Raw genomic sequence first — 18,440 nt, 5'->3', positions numbered from 1 at the left:
CTTCTTAAAACAAGTTATTTCTATCTCAGTGGGAAAAGAGGAAAAACAACTGGATTTTACAACAGCAAACAGCTTATTTAGTCTAAATTTAATATTGTACTTAAGTATAAAATAATTGCATTTGGCACAGAGTAAAGGGAGTAACTGTCTTGCTAGCTGTTTCATGAAGGGAAGCTCTTAGGAGATGCAGGATGTTCAGTGACTCACATTAATTAATCAATAACAGCATGCCCTTCTGTTGTTGCCTGTCTCATTTGGGTAGGATAGAACTTGTATTAACAGTTAAGGGTTTCAGGATTTGTTGTTGGTTTTGCTCTTTTACCTCTGGATAACTAATCCCCACCATTCCTGGCAAGACAATGTGCAAGATGTTTCTCATTTTACTGCAAGGAATAAACTTGCATAAGTTAATGCCTGGGAGTGACATTTGCATATGTATCACCCTGCCTTTTGTTTGAATATACATATGTAGATGTCTATTTTTGGGTATACGTATATTTATATATATATTTATGTAGTATATATAGTGTGTGTTTATGTTCCTTAACCTCAGAATCACCAGTAGAGTCTAATTATCACCTGGTGGAAATAAACCACTGATTTTTGCATTCCCAGAAGAGAAATAGTGTCCTTTTCACCAATGTGCTCTGTAACACAGGTCCTCTGAATTCACTGGATAGATCGCAGCTGAAGCAGGAGAACATGACTCAGAAGAAAAAATCATCAGAATTTAATGGTGGAAATTCTGTCACAACTTTCACAAAGTTGTTTTGTTTCCTGACATTTCCATATGCCGCAGAGGATAAATTGGGTATTTTCTGTGCTATGAAAATCTTTATGAATAATTAGTTGGAACAATTTAATAGTAACATTACAAGTCAGTTAATGACTGGTTTCTTAATCATGGAATTGGGGTCTGTGTTTTCCCGAGAAAGGCAAGTGAATTTTTTGTTGTCTTCATTTGAAAGAAAGCTTCCCTTGATCTGATGAACAATAAAGCATCAGCAACTGAAACCTCTCATTACATTGCTGCAGGGTTCATGAAATTATCCCTCTTTAATCTAAAGAAACACAATTCAAGTATGCATTAAACCTTTGATCTGGATCTGCATCTCCTAAGATATCTCCTGAAGTATCTCTAATTGAGTGATCTAATATGTTTATATAGAGGCAGAGACAGGAGTGGCATTAGAAGGTTTTAGACAGCATCACATTCTTCAGTAGGAACCTGCTAGGAAGCTAAAATTAGAAAGGAGATACAAAACTAGTCTTTGATCAGAGAAGAGAGCTGCCATGAAGGCCCCTGTGTGCAAGCAATCCCCTCCTACGTGGTAAAATTGGCTTGCCTGCAGCAAGGTGTATTTTTCTGGTAAAGATTCCCAGCATCATACCCCAGGGGAGTCTGAAAATCTATGGGATTATTGAGCATGATATTCAGCAATACCTTTGGCTTTGTGGAGGTGACTCCTGTTGACCTCACAGGAGACGTGTCTACAGATTATGGGATAAAATGAGAATGCTGCTGTGTTTGGGGATGCAGCCAGTCACTAAGAAATTGAGCTGCAGAAATATCAAAGAAGTGATAATTTGCACGTACGGAGCTGCAAGAACACACAAGCTACATGGATATAGTTGCATTTGTTGGAAGAGAAATAACATTGACATCTGTTAATAAAGTTAGAAGCTTCATCCTGCTCTCAGTTGAGGCAAAGGTAATTTTGTTATTGATCTGAATAATAGCAGTGGCAGTCAGCTCTGGTTTAGTGAATTATATCAACAAAATCCATCATCCTAGCTTTATAAAACCGTAGTGATAGAACTTTGCAGTAATATAGTCCAATTTTATCTGAAATAATGGCATTTGTCTAGAGCCACAGATGTATTTTTCTGTTGCTGTTCCATATACTGCTGGGAAAACCTGTAAATATCTGTAAAACTTAGCACAACAAATTCTGAATGACTTGTGCTGCTGTTACTGCTGTTATTTTAAAGTGCATTATCAGGGGTGTGCGTATCTGTGGTTGACAGAATGACACAGCTGTGCTGTGCGGATAGTAGCTGTCACAAGAAAATAGTGAAAGTACTGAGAGCTTTAGTTCACAAATTTATTTTTCAAATTCTATTGGAATCATATCTCTGATACTTCAGGATCAGAAAACAAATAAATGCAAGCATAGTCCTTTTAGGGAAAGGCTATGTGTTTTTTCCATGTGTCCAAGAGGTCTTATAATTCTCCCAAATGAATGGAGAGATCTTAGTAGCTCTACAGGAGAAATATGGATATGCCTGTATGTTTATAGAAGATCAGAGTTCTCCATGAACCCCAGTTTGCCACTGTTGGGCTAGGCTGTACTGCAGCCTTGAAGCTTTCCTTAATGTCTCTTTAAAATGTTACCATGCTGCAAGAAGGCTGCTGCAGGTGACGTTTTACAGCACCACACTCTTCATTCTTCATAACATTCTTCCCCACATTGGAGAAGATAAGGCTCCAGGGAGACCTTAGAGCAGCCTTCCGGTACCTAAAGGGGACCTACAAGAAAACTAGAGAAAGACTCTTTACAAGGACATGTAGGGATAGGACAAGGGGAATGGCTTTAAACAGGAAGAGTGTAGATTTAGGTTAGACAGAAGGAATAAATTTTAAACAATAAGGCTAGTGAAACACTGGCACAGATTGCCCAGAGTGGTGGTAGATGCCCCATCCCTGGAAACATTCAAGGTCAGGTGGGATGGGGCTCTGAGCAACCTGATCTAGTTGAAGATGTTCTTGCTTATTGGACGGGGGGTTCCAACCCAAACTATTACATGATTCCATGATTCATCAACTAGCTCTTGTGTTAGAAATAGCTGGATCCACAGTCAGGTGTAACTGGGTGTTGAGCTGTGAGTCCAGAGTGACAAAATATGGAGGGTGCAGCCTCGTGGGTAGGGTAGGAGATGAGCAGAAGGACTTGGATCTTGTGCCAACGGAGCAGAGACCCACCCAGAAGAAACAAGGCTAATTACTTATTCAGTCTCATGGGCTGCTAGGTGTTTTTATCCATTCTAATAGATAAGTATTCCAATGCCACTGGGCTTTGATGCTCAAAGCTAATGAGAAGGAAGAAACATGACCTATTTTTTTACTACCAAGAGATTTGCTTTTTTTATCTCATTTGCAGTAAGTACAAGAAAATACAGCTGGAGATACTTTATTCATTGTGACAAAACAATGTCACTGATAAGTACATAGAACCAGTTCACAACACTTTCAGTGCTCTGCTGACTCACCATGTCACAAAAAAAAGAGAAGACAATTGTGTGTTTTCATCTTAAAAGTTTAGGTGATAAACATGTTACATAATACGGAATGTGTGTGAATTTCTTGTTATGGAGATGTTTTGCTTTTAAACTTTTTTCTTCGCAGAACATAGAATAGAATATTTCAGTTAGAGGGAACCTACAAAGATCATCTAGTCCAACTGCCTGATCACTTCAGGGCTCACAAAAGGTGAGAGCATGGTATTATGGGCATTGCGCGTACGCCTCTTCAACACTGACAGGCTTGGGGCATCAACCACCTCTCTAAGGAAGGCTGTTCCAGTGTTTGACCACCCTCTTGGTAAAGAAATGCTTTCTCATGTCAAGTCTGAACAGCTATCATGTGTCCTATCACTGGATACCAGGTAGAAGAGCTCACCACCTTACTTTCCATCCTCAGGAAGCTGTATAGAGCACTGAGGTCACTCCTCAGCCTCCTTTTCTCTAAACTAGACAACCCAGAGTCCTCAGCTGCTTCTCACAGGACATTCCTTACAGCCCTGTCACCAGCTTTGTTGCTCTCCTCTGGATGCATTCAAGGACCTTCACATCCTTAAATTGTGGGGCCCAGAGCTGAAGACAAGGCTGCACCAGTGCTGAACACAGCGGAATAATCCCCTTTTTGACCGTCTGGTTGTGCTGTGCTTGATGCACCCAAAGATGCAGTTTGCCCTCTGGGATTGCAGAGCACACCGCTGACTCATAGGAGTATTATGGCATTTGCTTACTTTCCAAAACCTTGTTATAAAATTGCTCTCTTCAGTGCTATTTCAGTGAACTTTAAACCATTACCAAATATTTAACATGTTTCAAAAAATAAACAAACTATAGTTATCCTATTTTTCTTCCCTCCACAAAATCATAATTCTACCACCCAATCTTGCTTCACATTAACAAAGTGGTATTTCTAAATTCCTGCAGATTTTTAGCTATGGCAGTATTGGACTTCAATGTGCAAGACACTAAAATATTCCCCCATCCTAACTCTGCAGGGAGAACTGTGAGATTCAAAGATCAACTTTCTGTTCATCTCTGCAGGACTGACTACTGAGTTTCCAATGGTTCAGAACTTGACAGTTCTCAGCTACCTTGCTGAACTGCGACTTTACCGGGAAACAAAAAATATTCTTCAGAATCAAATAACTTAGAGAAATCAAAAGAAATAAATGTATGAATAAACACAATATAACATGGAGATTATAGAACAACTTGCATTTAATTAGGAGGTACTAAAGAGTAGCTGAATTAAAAAGTGTTGCAGTTATCGTACTTATGTGTAGTGTACATTTTGAAAAGGAAGATAGATGTTGCTTGTTGAAAGGGTTTCTTTCATGATGCAAAATACTTGCTATAAATATGCCACTTTAACAAAAGGGAATAGTACGAGCAGGAGTTAAATGTAGAATGTTAAATAAGAAATTTAAATTATTCTCTGGCATCTTTGAGAAGTTTCTGCTGGCAAAATGCATGAAAATAACACTTCCTTTTTAACCACTCTCTCAAATTACTGAAACATATGGTAAATTGTAAACAAAAACATCTATCTGTTGAAAAAGTTAGCTGCCAGCTAGGCTTTGAATTGTTAGCCTTTTGGAATGAATTATTCTAGTCTGGTGGGATGGTTCCATAAGAAGTTTTTGATAGCTGAGACCACACTTTATGAATCCCTGAGATCTTCCAGGCTGTTCAGAGTTTCTGTTGTCTTTTGTGCTATCCGCTAGGATCCCAAAGCTGGTTTTAAGAACAACAACCACAAAAAAAAGTCCTAGCACATAATCGTAATAATTTTGAAACTTCTTGTCTCACTGTTGGCTGAGATATCTTTAAAACCAGACTAAATTACCAGCATGCTCTGTTAAACTGCCCTTTATTTTAGCCAGAGTTCCAGCCAAAGAAGAACCAGTACACCTTCCCAGTGTCCTTACAAGAAAATATCTATGACTAGGAAAGATGCTGTATCTGTAGCACAAGTATAATTTCAAGCATGCATTTTTGTCAAATAGAAATGTAAAAGTTTTCAGGATAGTGTAATTCCAGAGAGCTGAGCTGTTCCTGTAGGCTGTGATCCAGACTAGCAGTAAGTTTTGCAAGCTTCCCTACTAGAACAACCAGCAGTACATCCTGACCTTCAATCTGGCAGTCATCTGCTGCTTGCCAGGGTAGGCTGGGAATCCTCTCACTACATTTCTCAGCCTGCATGGACTCTCCTGGCTGCTCATCTGCCAAGGTCTCTCTGGTTTGGAGCTGCCTGCCTCTGCACTCAGTGGGACTTCCAAGTTCTGGTTCAGTCCCTGTTGCAGTCTTCAAGTTTCACTTTGTTTTAGCCATTTTTTTATTTCTACAAGCAGTGCCAGTGTTTTGGTTTCCTATTGATGCAACAGAATACAAATTCACACCAGTAACTGGAAGACAGATCCAGCTTCAGTGGGATTCTTATTCTTTTGATGGGAAGCAGTGAGCCAGCGTTTGGGTCTCTTAGCATCTCTACTCTGCCAGAGACTCACATATAAGTGGATTTTCAACACTGTAGAACACATCGTTTCTACTGCAAGAAGAAAACTACGATAGAAGTGTTTACTTCATTTGTGTACATCATTGGCAAGCCTTGTTTACTGAAATACAGAAGAAATCAAAAGAAGTAGGCTTGGGAGTGACTTCAGAGGCTTTCAGCTTCACGCAGCTCAAAGGTGCCCTGCATGGCACTGGATGTAGCTGATATTTCTGTAGAACCTTCTCTTGGTGTTTCCCTTTTTTTCGTTTGTTCCATTTCTGCCTCTCCTTTTCCCTTTATGCTTACTGAAATACTACCAAGTAAAGCCCTGAGCGAAGTCCCAGCATCTCTTATTTTGTGCAGTGATAGATATATCTATAAATATATATCTCTATATATATACAAATACTACATATGTTTGTAGTTGCTAAAGACTCATTCCTAGTTTTGAATGTTACCTTGTTACTCATACAAAGAACAACAGTTTCTTACAAAGTATCTTAAATAAGAAACTTCTCCTTTCAGCTTGTAAGAGAAATAAATTCACAGAAATAGATTTAAATTAATTGTATCACAGTGCAACATCTGACAGGGAAAATAAGAGGTTAGCAGGCATTGGGCATGGGGCAGTTTATTGTCTTCTGTAGCTTTATAGGAAAAGAAAAGACTACGTTTTCCTTTCCTAACTGCTTGTGATGAGGAGTCTTAAAAACCAAACCTGGCTCAAATTTTAGTTAAATTTCTTAACTACTGGATTTTTTCAAAGATACCATACATATGTTGCCTAGAGGTAAAGGTGTGCAGGTTGCCTGGCTAAGCAGTGTCTTAGCAGCTGCCAAGGACCTGCAAACTTATTTTGCATAAAGCGGAACAGATTGCCCTCTCAGGTCAATCCAGTATTTCATATGGCGTGTCCTTAATTATGTCTCTGTATGCAAGCAGAAGATTGCGACTGGCAGGACACCAGGGCAGTGCAGGCTGCATGTGGCCCCTGCTCAGAGACAGTTTGTTTCTTTTCAGATTGAAAAGTTCTGGGGTCGGTTTTTGGGATACTGTAACATTTTCTTGAGGATGAAGCGCTGAAGATGGGTTTGATATTTGGAGGTCTGTTCTGAGGAGACTGTTTTCGTTGTATCACATGTAATGCAATATTTGCTACAACTGGTAGCCATTTGGGAATGTTGGGAATAATTATGCAACGCTGGGGTTTTTTTTCTTATTTTCAATATTTCTTTGTTATTGCCCTCCTTCGCCTCATCGCTGCTTCTCATCTCCTTTTTCCCTGCGTACATAACTGAGTTGTATTTTTCTGTGCCAAGAGCAACGAATTCAACATATGAACCTTTGTAAAGGTGTGTCGCAGTACTGCCATCTCTCTGCAACAGAAATTGCCAGGGGTCAGTTGTGTTCTTCTTCCCTAAGCCAGGCAAAGAAAGAATAATTTGGCAAAAAGTCTTTGTCACTGCAGGTTGCAAGTGTAACAAGACCATGAGGATTTGCATGTCAGCCTTGCGAATGTGTGAGATTGTTTGTGTATGAGAGCAAAAACTCTGGAAACAGAAGAAAAGAATGGAGATGCTGCTTAGTGTGTTTCTAAGAGGCACTGCCTCCTCCTTGCTTTGCCAGGGAAGGGATGTGTAGGTTTGCAGTAAACGCTGTTTAGGGTTCTGTTCATTTGATGTGGTTAGGGCTTGCATCTCTTTATTAGTGCATAGCATCTCCTTAATATCTGGAAATACGTGTCAAGCCTCATCTGTATGAGAAATGAAGATTACTAATTCTATGCAGTAACTACACTACATCTGCATTTTACACCGAAACAGTCGTTTTGGTTGTGTTTGTGTGATGTGCAAAGACAGAGGCTCCTGTTTGGGAGCTCCCCTGTGGGAGTGAGCTGGAGCTCGTGTTTATGTAACAGCAGTGCTGTTTATGCAGTTCATATTTCAAAGCTGATCATACTTCAGCTTCTGCTGAGCCATTTTCTTAGGGTGCAGTTTTGCTATTGATATAAACTGAAAAGATTGTGGTGCTGATGTTAGTGGTGCCTCTTGCCTTGTTCCCTTGGTTCCTGCATTGTGCTTGTGCTAGGAAAGCTGCAGGAGCTGCTTGGCAGGATGAATATTGTGTCATCCTAGTGACAGGCAGCAGTGTGATCTGTTTAGCTGTATCATCAAACTGCACCCTAAAGGTGCCCCTGCCAAAAGCAATACATTCAATTTTTCAGCTGAGTCAGTGAGCGCAGGCTGCTGCAGCTCTGGAGTACGGGTAGGTGCGAGGAAAGAGTAATGAGATTGAAAAGGAAGGAAGGGAACTTGGAGGACCATCTCTGTCTTTAGAGGCACAGGTCTAGATAGGCATATGCCAGTCTGTGAAACAAGTCTTTGAGGTGGATTTAGACACGGATCCTGTATTTGCTTTTTCCTTTAAATGTCAGACTTCTAAAATGTGTTTGTGGTCTGACAAGCTACCTTGGAAGATATTCATCATAAGGCATTGTCCTCAGCATGTGTGGTCTGAATACATTTTGGGGTGGGATTTTGTATTAGAAAGCAGGCTATTTGTTCTTGGGATCTGTCTGAAATAAGTGGGCTGTTTGGTGCCTTTGGTTCCAGGATGAAGAGCTTATAGGACTTTGAGTGCTACAGATCTCACTCACCAGCCAATGCACTGAAAGGTACCTGCTGTCAGTCCCTCCACTTGCAAGCAAGAGGACTGAAGCCAAGAGAATGCTTTATCACAAGAAGGTAGGGGTTAGAGTCCAGAGAAGTCCAGCCTCCTGCATATACTTTGTGGGCACCAGACATTTGGCAACATGCCTGCTGACACTGTGAAGAGTTTGAGAATGTGTCTGCTTTGTCCTGTTTATATTAACTGGGCTAATGAAATAAGGCAGAGATGTTCTCTTTAATCATGGCTATTTCACAGTTCCTAGTAGTACTGCTACTTGGGTCATCTTGCTTCTACTGTAGTACAGTAGAAATAATATTCTTTTATCCTATCTGAGTTAGATAAATCCTGGACTAGAGAGATTGCAGTGTATTGTATCTCTTGCTTCAGATAGTATAGAATAATGAAATGCTGATGCCATTTAGCAACAGAGAGACCACATGATATGCTCTGGTTCAGCAGCTATCAGTAGGCAAGCCTTTCTAGTACAGAACATCTTCTGAAAACAGGTTCAGGAAACATAGAGAGGGGAAAAAAAAAAGCCCGAAATCGTGACCTGTTGGAAGTGGTGAGAAGATTCCAGGGAATTTTGGGTTGAGGACATGATCTGATTTTGCTGAACTTCTGCTCCAGTCTGATCATGATTTATGACAGTCCTCATTTTGCCATTCTGCTGTGAAATGAGCAATAGTATTTATTTTGTTACTGGAGATCACTGTTCAGATTAGCTGGGGGATCCATTTCTCCCCCATATTAGTTGTGTAGGAAACAGAAATCTTGTTACAGAAGAGCTTTCAGTCTAGCCAAAGACACAAAAAGTGACTGAAAGTAGAAGTGAGTTAAATTCTTAACAGAAGCAAGCAAATATTTTAAGTGGAGACAGTTAATTAACTATGGGAACAATTTACAAAGACTAGCAGATTCTGTGGCAGTTCAGGAATGGAGCCTGGGGTAAAATACAAATAAACTCTTTACTTCTAAGAGGAATTAATTCAGGGATGCTGAAGGTGAGAACAGGTAGTCCCAGTGGTCCCAACTGGCCAGACCTGAGTAGGTCTTTGAAATATTTCTCCAAAGGAGTCTGAAAGTGTATCCTCCTGTTACCTGTTGGAAATCAGTATAAAGAAATGAAAACTAAGGCAGAAAGAAAGTTTGCTTTAGCTGCAATAGACTTTCTTTATAAACTGGACCACTGAATAAATGATTAGCATATTTTAGCAGGTTTGTATATCAAAATGGACATACTATTTTTGCTGCTTTTTAATCCTAACAGGGATAAAATGGAGATGTCTCTGGGGATTTTTTTGTGTCTTAATTTTATGAATAGAAATAGAGATTAAGAGTAAAACAAATCTCGAAGAAATGACGTTCAGAAAACTATTACCCTGCTAAAAATATGGGGGTCAAACACTGAATTATAATACTGGACTCTTAGCTCTCTCAGAGTTTTCTTCACTGTATTAAAAATAGATTAGGATCATATTATGTAAAGACTTTCCTCTGAAACTTCACAATGGGTATATATTTTGATGGTATATCTCACAGTGTCTTCAAATTTTAAACCCAAAATATTTTGATGATGAAGCAGTTTATCCTGTAATAATACAGATGCTTTCCAAAAGTGCCATATGAATAGCCATGAAGCAAGTTTTTCTGAACGAAGTACCTCTGATTACATGAATACTCTCTTCAGGTTCCTGTCAGTTGCATCCCTCTCTGGAAACCTCAGAAGCAGCAAGGTACAAGGCTGAGTTTCATAAAGGGGACTGAAGTATCCACCTCCATTTTTTGTCCAAGGAGGATATATTTTTCTCCACTGGGCACTTGAGAGGAGCTCAGGTCCTCTGCATAGGCTAGTGGGGAAGGCAGAACTGTTGCTGCTCTTTATGCCATGTTGTCTTTGCTCAGTGTTTTATGTGGTTTAGTGCTGGAGGCTCTTAGAGCTCAGAGTAACCACAGATGAGAGCTGCAATCAGGATTGTGAGGCTGACGCACTCCTGCGGCACAGATCCAGTTGCAGGGGAAGACAAAGGTCCTGTGGTTTTCTTGGGAATAGTCAGCTGGCTTCTGTTGTGGCAGATGCTCTGAGCATCCATCTTAAACAACAAGGCATAATTTAATAGGATTTTAAATGTAACTAATGCTCTTGTTTCAGTTTACAGGCTTGAATCAAACCACTTGGGGAGGAGGAGATGCTACATTTTTGGCTAAAAATTTTTAGGGCATTTTGTTTAAATTTGTGCAGCTGGCACATCCACAGCTGATAACTCATGCAGATGTCATATGGAGAATTGCAAGGCTTCTGGCTAAAACAAAGCCAAACCCACAATTTACTCCACTTCAACATCTTAATTAATTTTATAAAAAAGGAGCTACTAGGAAACATGGAGTAGTGGGAGAATTCTTATGGTGTGAACAGTGAATTATTAAGGATCTGATTAAATCTAAGTTAAACTTGTGCCCAGGGTACAGATTAATGGAAGACAGCAGATGGAAATGGGTACGTGTAGATACATGTGCACTGGTACATGGCCTGGGTCTGAGCAATGGCACACTCTGGTACTATGAAACTGTTAGAAGAATGATTGCCAGCACAGGCAGCTTTGGCCAAGGCTAATTTACAGCCTCACAAACAGTCTGTGGCCATGATTTAGATGATACAGTGTGCCAGGGTTCATTCCCAGTTTGCATGCAGCCACTCCAAGAGGCTGCAGGTTTAATAGACTTGGCCAGATGATGCTGTTTGGCCTCAGGGCCAGAGGACTGGCCCAGGCACTGTGTAGTTTGCTGGTTACTCTGACCAGGGCAGGAGGGAATTCATGCTGGTTTTAGCAGTATTCCACTATAAGGAAATGACCTCTCCCACACATCATTTTAGATGCTTCATTTCTGTTTGAACAAATACTTAATATTTGTGTTAAGAAAATCTCTGTCTCTTTTGGGCCTTTCTTGCAGCTTCTTTGGTGAAAGGCAGTGGAAAATATTTTTTACACTAACAGAATTTGTCTCTGCAATTTTTGGGGAGATAATAAAAGGTATGTTGTCTTTGATGCTGGCAGCTGTGGTGATGCAGTGATTTTGCTGTTATTGATAGTGCATTATTTGCTTACAGTTTTAGAAGCTGCTTTCTATATGGAAAAGTGATCCTTTTATGTATGCCTAAAAAAACCCACCAGTCTGTAAATAAAAGGAAAAAGAATAAGACACTGAGACATAAACTTCCTACGCAGCCCACTTCTTCAGAAAGACAGGGATCATGGAAGAGCTTTGCAGTTTCTTGGGATGGCTACCTTCTTATTTCAAGGAAACAGTGATTTCATCAGCATTACCTTCAAAAGTTATGTACTTCTGTACATAACGTTTTGTACATTTAGATAGACTGGGCTGCGTGACAAGAACAACTAGCACATGCACTTTAAAAATCCTCTGATTTCCAAATAGTATCTAGGTCATATGATGCCCACAGGCATGATTCATCCACCTGGGCTTTATGCCAGTCAAAAACTGCGTGAATCTGACACTCCGGGAATACTGTAAAATTATTAAAGCTGTATTTTTTTTCTTCAAATAATACCCTTGATTATAGCTATAAAAAAACAGAGCATATAATTTATAGTTCCTTTCTGAAAGAATTAATTTTGTTAAGTAGATGCAAAAAATACAGTGTGGGCTGAAGAGAATGCAGAGCAGATCTAGCTAATTGAGCCCAGGTAGCTTTCCTCAGCCCCTACAGACTTTCATTTGAAATGTTGCTATCTTGATATAAAGTCCGATTGGAGGCAGAAGTAGTCTTCACCTGGGCGCGCCTGCTTGAAGCCCCACTAGCTCTTTAGGGTTGATCTTAGCTACAGTGAGCTAAAACCTGCCGCTCTTCTGCCTCTCTTAGAGTTTTCTATGAAGAGGATAATCAATTTGAGGGGCAGAACCCCCCTAGTACAAACCTCATGTGGTGGTTGGTTTTTTTTTTTGCAAAGAAGTAAATTTTCAGGAGATGAGTTCATGCTTATTTTTAGGCCTGTGTATAATGCAGACAGACACTCTTAATTAGAGATTCAACAAGCCCTGCTCAGGGAACTGCTGAGGTGCCTAGGAAAACAAAAATGTGTGTGGCTGGGGTGTTCTTTTTTCGGATGTACTGACATGTTTACCTCAATGAACACTTAGAGGAGTAGGTTCTCCTGGGACTTGCCATGTTGCTTATCTTGCATTTCTAGGTGCCTGTATACTTAGGGAAACATAGCCCCTAATGACCTGGAAAACTAGCTGCCTGTCCTAACTCTTACTTTGGAAGTAGGAATTATATACATTATCTTTTTTTTTTTTTTTTTTTTTTGGAGCATCTTTAGAAGGTAAAGGCTGAAATTCCCACAGTTGAAATAACGAGAGACCTTCTAGAAATGAAGTGAAGAAGTATAACCTTTGCCAACTTGTAAAGAAACAGCAGTGTTCAACTTCTATAAACTTAAAACTGAAGAAAAGTATTTTCTCTTTTGTCTTTCTAAGTTTGTGACTCCCCATCCCATGAAAGTGGAATAGGAGAGGAGGAAGGTCCTCAGGTTTGCAAGCATGTCTGGATTATGGTGGGCTTGTCCTGAGTATTGTTTTTTTTAATTTCTTCCTTCTTTCTGTCTAGATAAAGAAGAGGCAACAAGATGTGGTGAGGTTTCTGGAAGCCAACCGCATAGAATTTGAAGAAGTGGATATCACAATGTCGGAGGAGAAAAGACAATGGATGTATAAAAATATTCCTGAGGATAGGCAGCCTGCACAAGGCAATCCACTGCCACCACAGATATTCAGTGATGATCGGTACTGTGGAGTAAGTAGCTGTTGCGGTTGTCATTGGATGTTATATTAGTATATGCCATTTATTAGTATGATATACTAATTGTGATATACTAATCATGATATACTAATAATGATTGGATGATATATTAGTATACAGCCATTTAAAAAGCTGGGTCTTGCCGGTGAGCTATCTCTAGTAGCATCTGAATTAATGGTGGCAGTTTGTGGCACTAGGATCAAGTAATGATCATATAGTGAAAATACAGATCATGCATCTGTAAATCCTAAGGTTGTCTTCAGGTAATCGATTCCCTCCAGAAATGTATGAATTTGTAATGTCACATACTTTGTGTACCACCTGTTGATGGCAAAGTCCCTTGTGAGAATACTCTTAAGTGGGGGATTTATGGTTTTCTTGCTATTTGGGTCTAGTCTAAGCATGAAGATTCAGAAGGCAATCTTTGGAACAGTAAATGGGAGCATTGACTAGATTGAGTTATACTGTCGTTGTAATTAACCTTCTTCTCAGATGCATCATAGTGTAAATTTCATTTATGCTCACAGAGCCTTTATGCAGAGTCTCTAGGATAAATGAAAACTATTTGCTGTTTGAATTGTAGAATAGCTGTATTGTTCCCCAAAGCAAAGCAGCCCGAGACTTGTCTTCCTCTGCTGAAAAACTGCTAAGCGTGAGAGCCTGTGAATCTGACAACAGATTGATGGGTGGGCTGCTTTCTCTGATGTTGTAACCTGCAATAACTTCTCCATCCAGTGCAAGCTGGAGTGGTAGCCTTTGATATGTTAAGAATGGCACCATATGGATGTTTTACTATGCTGCTTACACAGTATGAGTCTTGGGTAGTGGTGTAGTCTGGGAGAATCTTCTCAGAACTTCTATTCACCTTTGAATAAAATGTTGTAAAAACCCCACAGCTGGGTCCTCCTTGCCTTGCTGCGTCTTTTCATACTTCAACCACGTGACCTACATCCTCTGGGAGGCAGGTTTGAGGTACCTGTTAGAGTCAGGGAGGTTTGACGTGCTTCCCTGGCTGTGTATCAGTAAGTGACTGAGCCAGGTCTGGGAATTCAGTGGGAGAATGAAACAGGAAAGAGGGTCTCTGTAATTAGAATAGCTGGAACAGAGTAAATGTGGGTTTCTGACTACAATGTGATGAAGGTGCATCCAAGCTGGTTTTAACTTCGTCCCTGCCAGACTCAACAGAGCTGTAACAAAGCTGTTTCTGTCTGTTGGATTGTTCACATCTGCTAAGAGCATGTCAAATGCAGTGCAATTGTTAGCTTAGTGTAGGAAGCATGTAAAAAGTGATTTAGGATCCTCTGCAACAAACAGATTGGGTATGGTGTAGCAGCTAACTGGCTTCTTGAAGTGAGGTATTTGACATCCCTCCCATATGCTTTATATTGGCCTTGTTTACCTCAGCAGTATAACTCATATCTTCCTACTTCCAGGTAAGAAATGTCAACTAAAGAAATGTATCTGGGACATGGAAGGGGTTTTGACCCTCACTTATGGAGCTGCCCCTCACTTACAAATGACAGTATTTACATTGTTCTGTGTGATTTTAGTTTGCCTGGGAAATACAATGTTTTAAGCTGTTGTCTCTTACCTTTTCAGCTTGTATTTTTTAACTAGCCCTAGAAATTGCTGTTTGGAATTAGCAAGGAAGAGGATGTCATGCAACATGTGAGACGATCCCCTTAATCTGTCTGCTCAGCTGATAGCCTTTTTGGTTGAGCAGAGTTAATCCTATTACTAGACCTCACTGTCTGCATGGACGTCTATAAAGAGCAAACATGCTTTGAGAGAAACTCTGTTTTCTGGTATAAAGGAAGAAGTATGTGCAGGATCTCCAACATCTATCAATTAGACTGCTGCATTTGTTAATGAAGTTCTTGGGTAATAGAGGCAAAACATTAGGCAGGAGGCAAAGAAGGTCAGTGCTGGAAAGGGGGTTAAAATAACACAATTAGATGAAGTCAGCAGACATTGCACATCTTGTCTCTGTCATTTCCACAGTTAGTGTTTTCGTATGGTTAGCTTTACAAACTAGGAAAACTTTATCTAAAAAAAATAAACAAATCACTATTAAATAACTTAAATTGAAAAAAATAACCATTGAGTTTTCTGGTAGTTGAGTTAGTGAAAAGTCTAGCTTATCATTCCTGATTTGTGTCCAGCAATTTCTAATCCAATTTATTCTATCAGGAAATGCTGTCTGTTTTTTCTGCCTGCCGGTTCTGAAGTCTCACCAGGAAACTGCCTATGTACTTATTCCATCTCATACATTGCTACTGACAATGCAGACTGATTGACTGACAGTGCAGACTGTTCAGATCCACTGCTATTCCTCCTAATGTATGAGGGCTAAACAAGGTGAAGCAAAATAAGTACACTTTTTATTTTGTTCATGTTATTTCAATAGAGAAATAAGATGAACATGTTCAGAAGCATATGAGCAGTGACTCAATGTCACGTTCATAGCTATACTGTTTTCAGTAAAGCATTAATAGGTTTTTTGTTTTGTTTTTTCTTTTAACTCTCCCCATATTCCCATTACTAGGAAACATCAGCAATGCATGCAGGGGTATTATCACAGAATAGATTTTTCTGACTAAGACATTACCATTTGAAATAATCGCTTTTCAGAATGTGACTGCAATAAAGAGGAAGTTTGTCCGCAGGGTTGTCAGTAAGTATGCAAAATGGATTGGTGTCAGCCATCCGAGCATGTAATAGCTGGTGTAAGAGGGGAGAAGAAAAGACACAAAAAGGTGACCAATGCTTACTGGTTCACAAAACGCCTTGTACCACAGTGGGAGGGATCCTCTGGTACCAACAGACAAATTTCATGTTTTGAAGTGTGAGCAAGACCTTGGACTTTTTCTGAGTCAATGTAATCTCCAATATGATAATTAATCTATCTTCTTTTCTCAGTCTTCTGAGATGCAGTCCACAGTTTTTCAGTAACAATTTCTGCAAGTGGATTTTGAAGTTTCATTTTTATTTCCTGTGAACAAGAGAAGAGCTGTGAGCACACAAGAACACAAATCATTTTACTGATAATCCAGCACTATGTCATAGCACTGACACTATCATGATTTACATACTTTAATGATTTTACAGTCTTTTGTTTCATCTTAGTGATATTGCTAAAACATTCTAAGTGTGTGAGAAGAGAGTACACGTATCAGATGACTCAGATACATGAACCTGCTCTTGTAATTTACAGTAGTGTAAATCTGAAATTACTAGTTACCTTGCTCTAGGTAGTGCTGTGTAACAGTAAGGAAATGTTAGCAGCTAGTGCACTTTCCAAGAGGGAACTCATGCACTTTGCATAAAGAAAAGTGGAGATAATTTGGAAAAGATAAAAAAAAAATAATAAAAATTTAAAAATGGACAAGCAGAGCCTTAATAGGAAGGAGCTGGTGTGTTGGGTTGCATTGGATTGGATTGGATTGGATGTGTTTGGTTGAGTGTGTTGGGTTGCATTAAAACCAGTTGTACCTTGCCCGGTTCCTTAAAAGGCTCCTCCTCAGTTAGTTTTAGTGGCTCCTGCTGTTGTACTTTGTCACACAGCTATGACATACAACTCAAATTATGGATTATTTTCTCCCAGGCTTAAATCTCCTTATGGATTATTTTTCTCCCAGGCTTAAATCTCCTTGAGGTGCACGCTGCATTTCCCTATCTTCCTCATTTATCACCAAGTGCACCCTGGCCCTTGAGCAAAAGGAACCCCACAAATGGGTTTGCTTTTTCCTGAGGGAAGAGCAACCCACACTCCTTCCCACCAGCTGTTCTCCACAGCATATGTTCTCCACAACATACCTACTTGTCTTGTTTATTCATGGCACACGTTTTGGATTGATGGATAACCTGTACAATGGTTTTGATGGTCAGTTCCACCCCTCAATCATGAGCCCGTCTGCATATCACATCCCTTCCTAGGTATCCTGATGTGTCATGGGCCCACTGAACTATCAATAACCGGCCCTTAGTTTCCCAGTCCATCTCCACCTTTGCCTTTTCATTTCTGGCAACCTGGTCTAACCTGCTTCTTGTTACCGTGTTCTTTGGTGGCATGGTTCTTGGGGAAGTGAGTATCTACATGAAGTACTTTTACAACAAGGTTCTCTACCTGGGCAGCAATGTCTTGCCACAGTGCAGCAGCTCAGATGGGCTTACCTTTGTGCTGTGAGTTACTCTGCTTCTGTTGTTTCAGCTACCCCCACAGGGCATTTGCCACCGTCAGTGAGGCAGTGTATAAATAGGGTACTGGCCACTTTTCTCTTTGGGCAATGTCTGTGGTCAGCTGGGTGGCCTTCACTTCTGCAAGCAGACTCAATTCATCTTTGCCTGTGACAATTTCTGTGTCTTGTCTTGTGGGACTCCACACAGCAGCTTTCCACTTCAGATGCTTTCCCACAATATGGCAGAACTCATCAGTAAATACAGCATATTGTTTTTCATTTTCTAGTAATCTGTTACACAGTGAGGCCTATTTAGCATGAGTCACCACCTTAGGCAATGCTTCAAAATGTCTGCCTTCTGGCCAGTCCATGATTTCTTCTTCCTGCTCTCCCTCAGGAGAAGCTTCTATCTCATTTACTAACTGGGTCAACCTGAGCTTCTGTTTTTTCTTCTTAACTGCAGGAACAACTGTTGTAATTGAGGGTTGGATTTCTGATTTATCCAGTGTCTGTTTTTGTGTCCTCAGATCCAAAGACCCTCAGAGTGTCTGTTTGTTGTCAGATCCAAAGACTCTCTTATTCCTTTAAGCATAGGCATAGGCCTACCACAGGCCCCAACACAGTGCTGGAAGTTGTGTGTTTATGGTATATGCAAGGCATCCTTCCTTCAAGTGATCTCCCAGTGCAACAGGATTCCATGTCTTCTGGACTGAAGTCCCAAACCACTGGAGGTGAAAACTGCTCTACGCATCTGCCCAAATTCTCCCACACTCCTTGAGACCCAGGAATTGTTTGCCTCAGGGAACATTCATGTGTGGCATTCTCAGCTGGCTGGCCAGCCTTATGAAAATCCAAAATCAGTGTTGGTGCAAACACCAATACAACTTTGTGGGTAAATTGGGATGTTCAAGAAACTGAAGGGCCATTGCAGCAAGGGTGGAAACCTCTGTGCTGGAGAAGAAGAAGATGCCATTCTTCA

The 18,440-nt window shown here is 40.2% G+C and overlaps 1 protein-coding gene across 1 annotated transcript in view; it reads left to right on the top strand.

Moving 5' to 3' along the window:
• Positions 1-18,440, top strand: part of SH3BGRL2 (SH3 domain binding glutamate rich protein like 2) — a 49,073-nt gene that overhangs the window by 11,687 nt on the left and 18,946 nt on the right. Inside the window, exon 3 of the mRNA XM_065682609.1 lies at positions 13,092-13,277. Within this exon, the coding sequence (XP_065538681.1) occupies positions 13,092-13,277 (186 nt within the window). The remainder of the gene's footprint in view (positions 1-13,091; positions 13,278-18,440) is intronic.

This window comes from Lathamus discolor, chromosome 5 (genome assembly GCF_037157495.1).
Source record: "Lathamus discolor isolate bLatDis1 chromosome 5, bLatDis1.hap1, whole genome shotgun sequence".
NCBI classification, from domain to species: domain Eukaryota; kingdom Metazoa; phylum Chordata; class Aves; order Psittaciformes; family Psittacidae; genus Lathamus; species Lathamus discolor.
The sequence above is the reverse complement of the archived record's forward strand: the minus strand, read 5'-3'. Positions and strand labels throughout refer to the sequence as shown.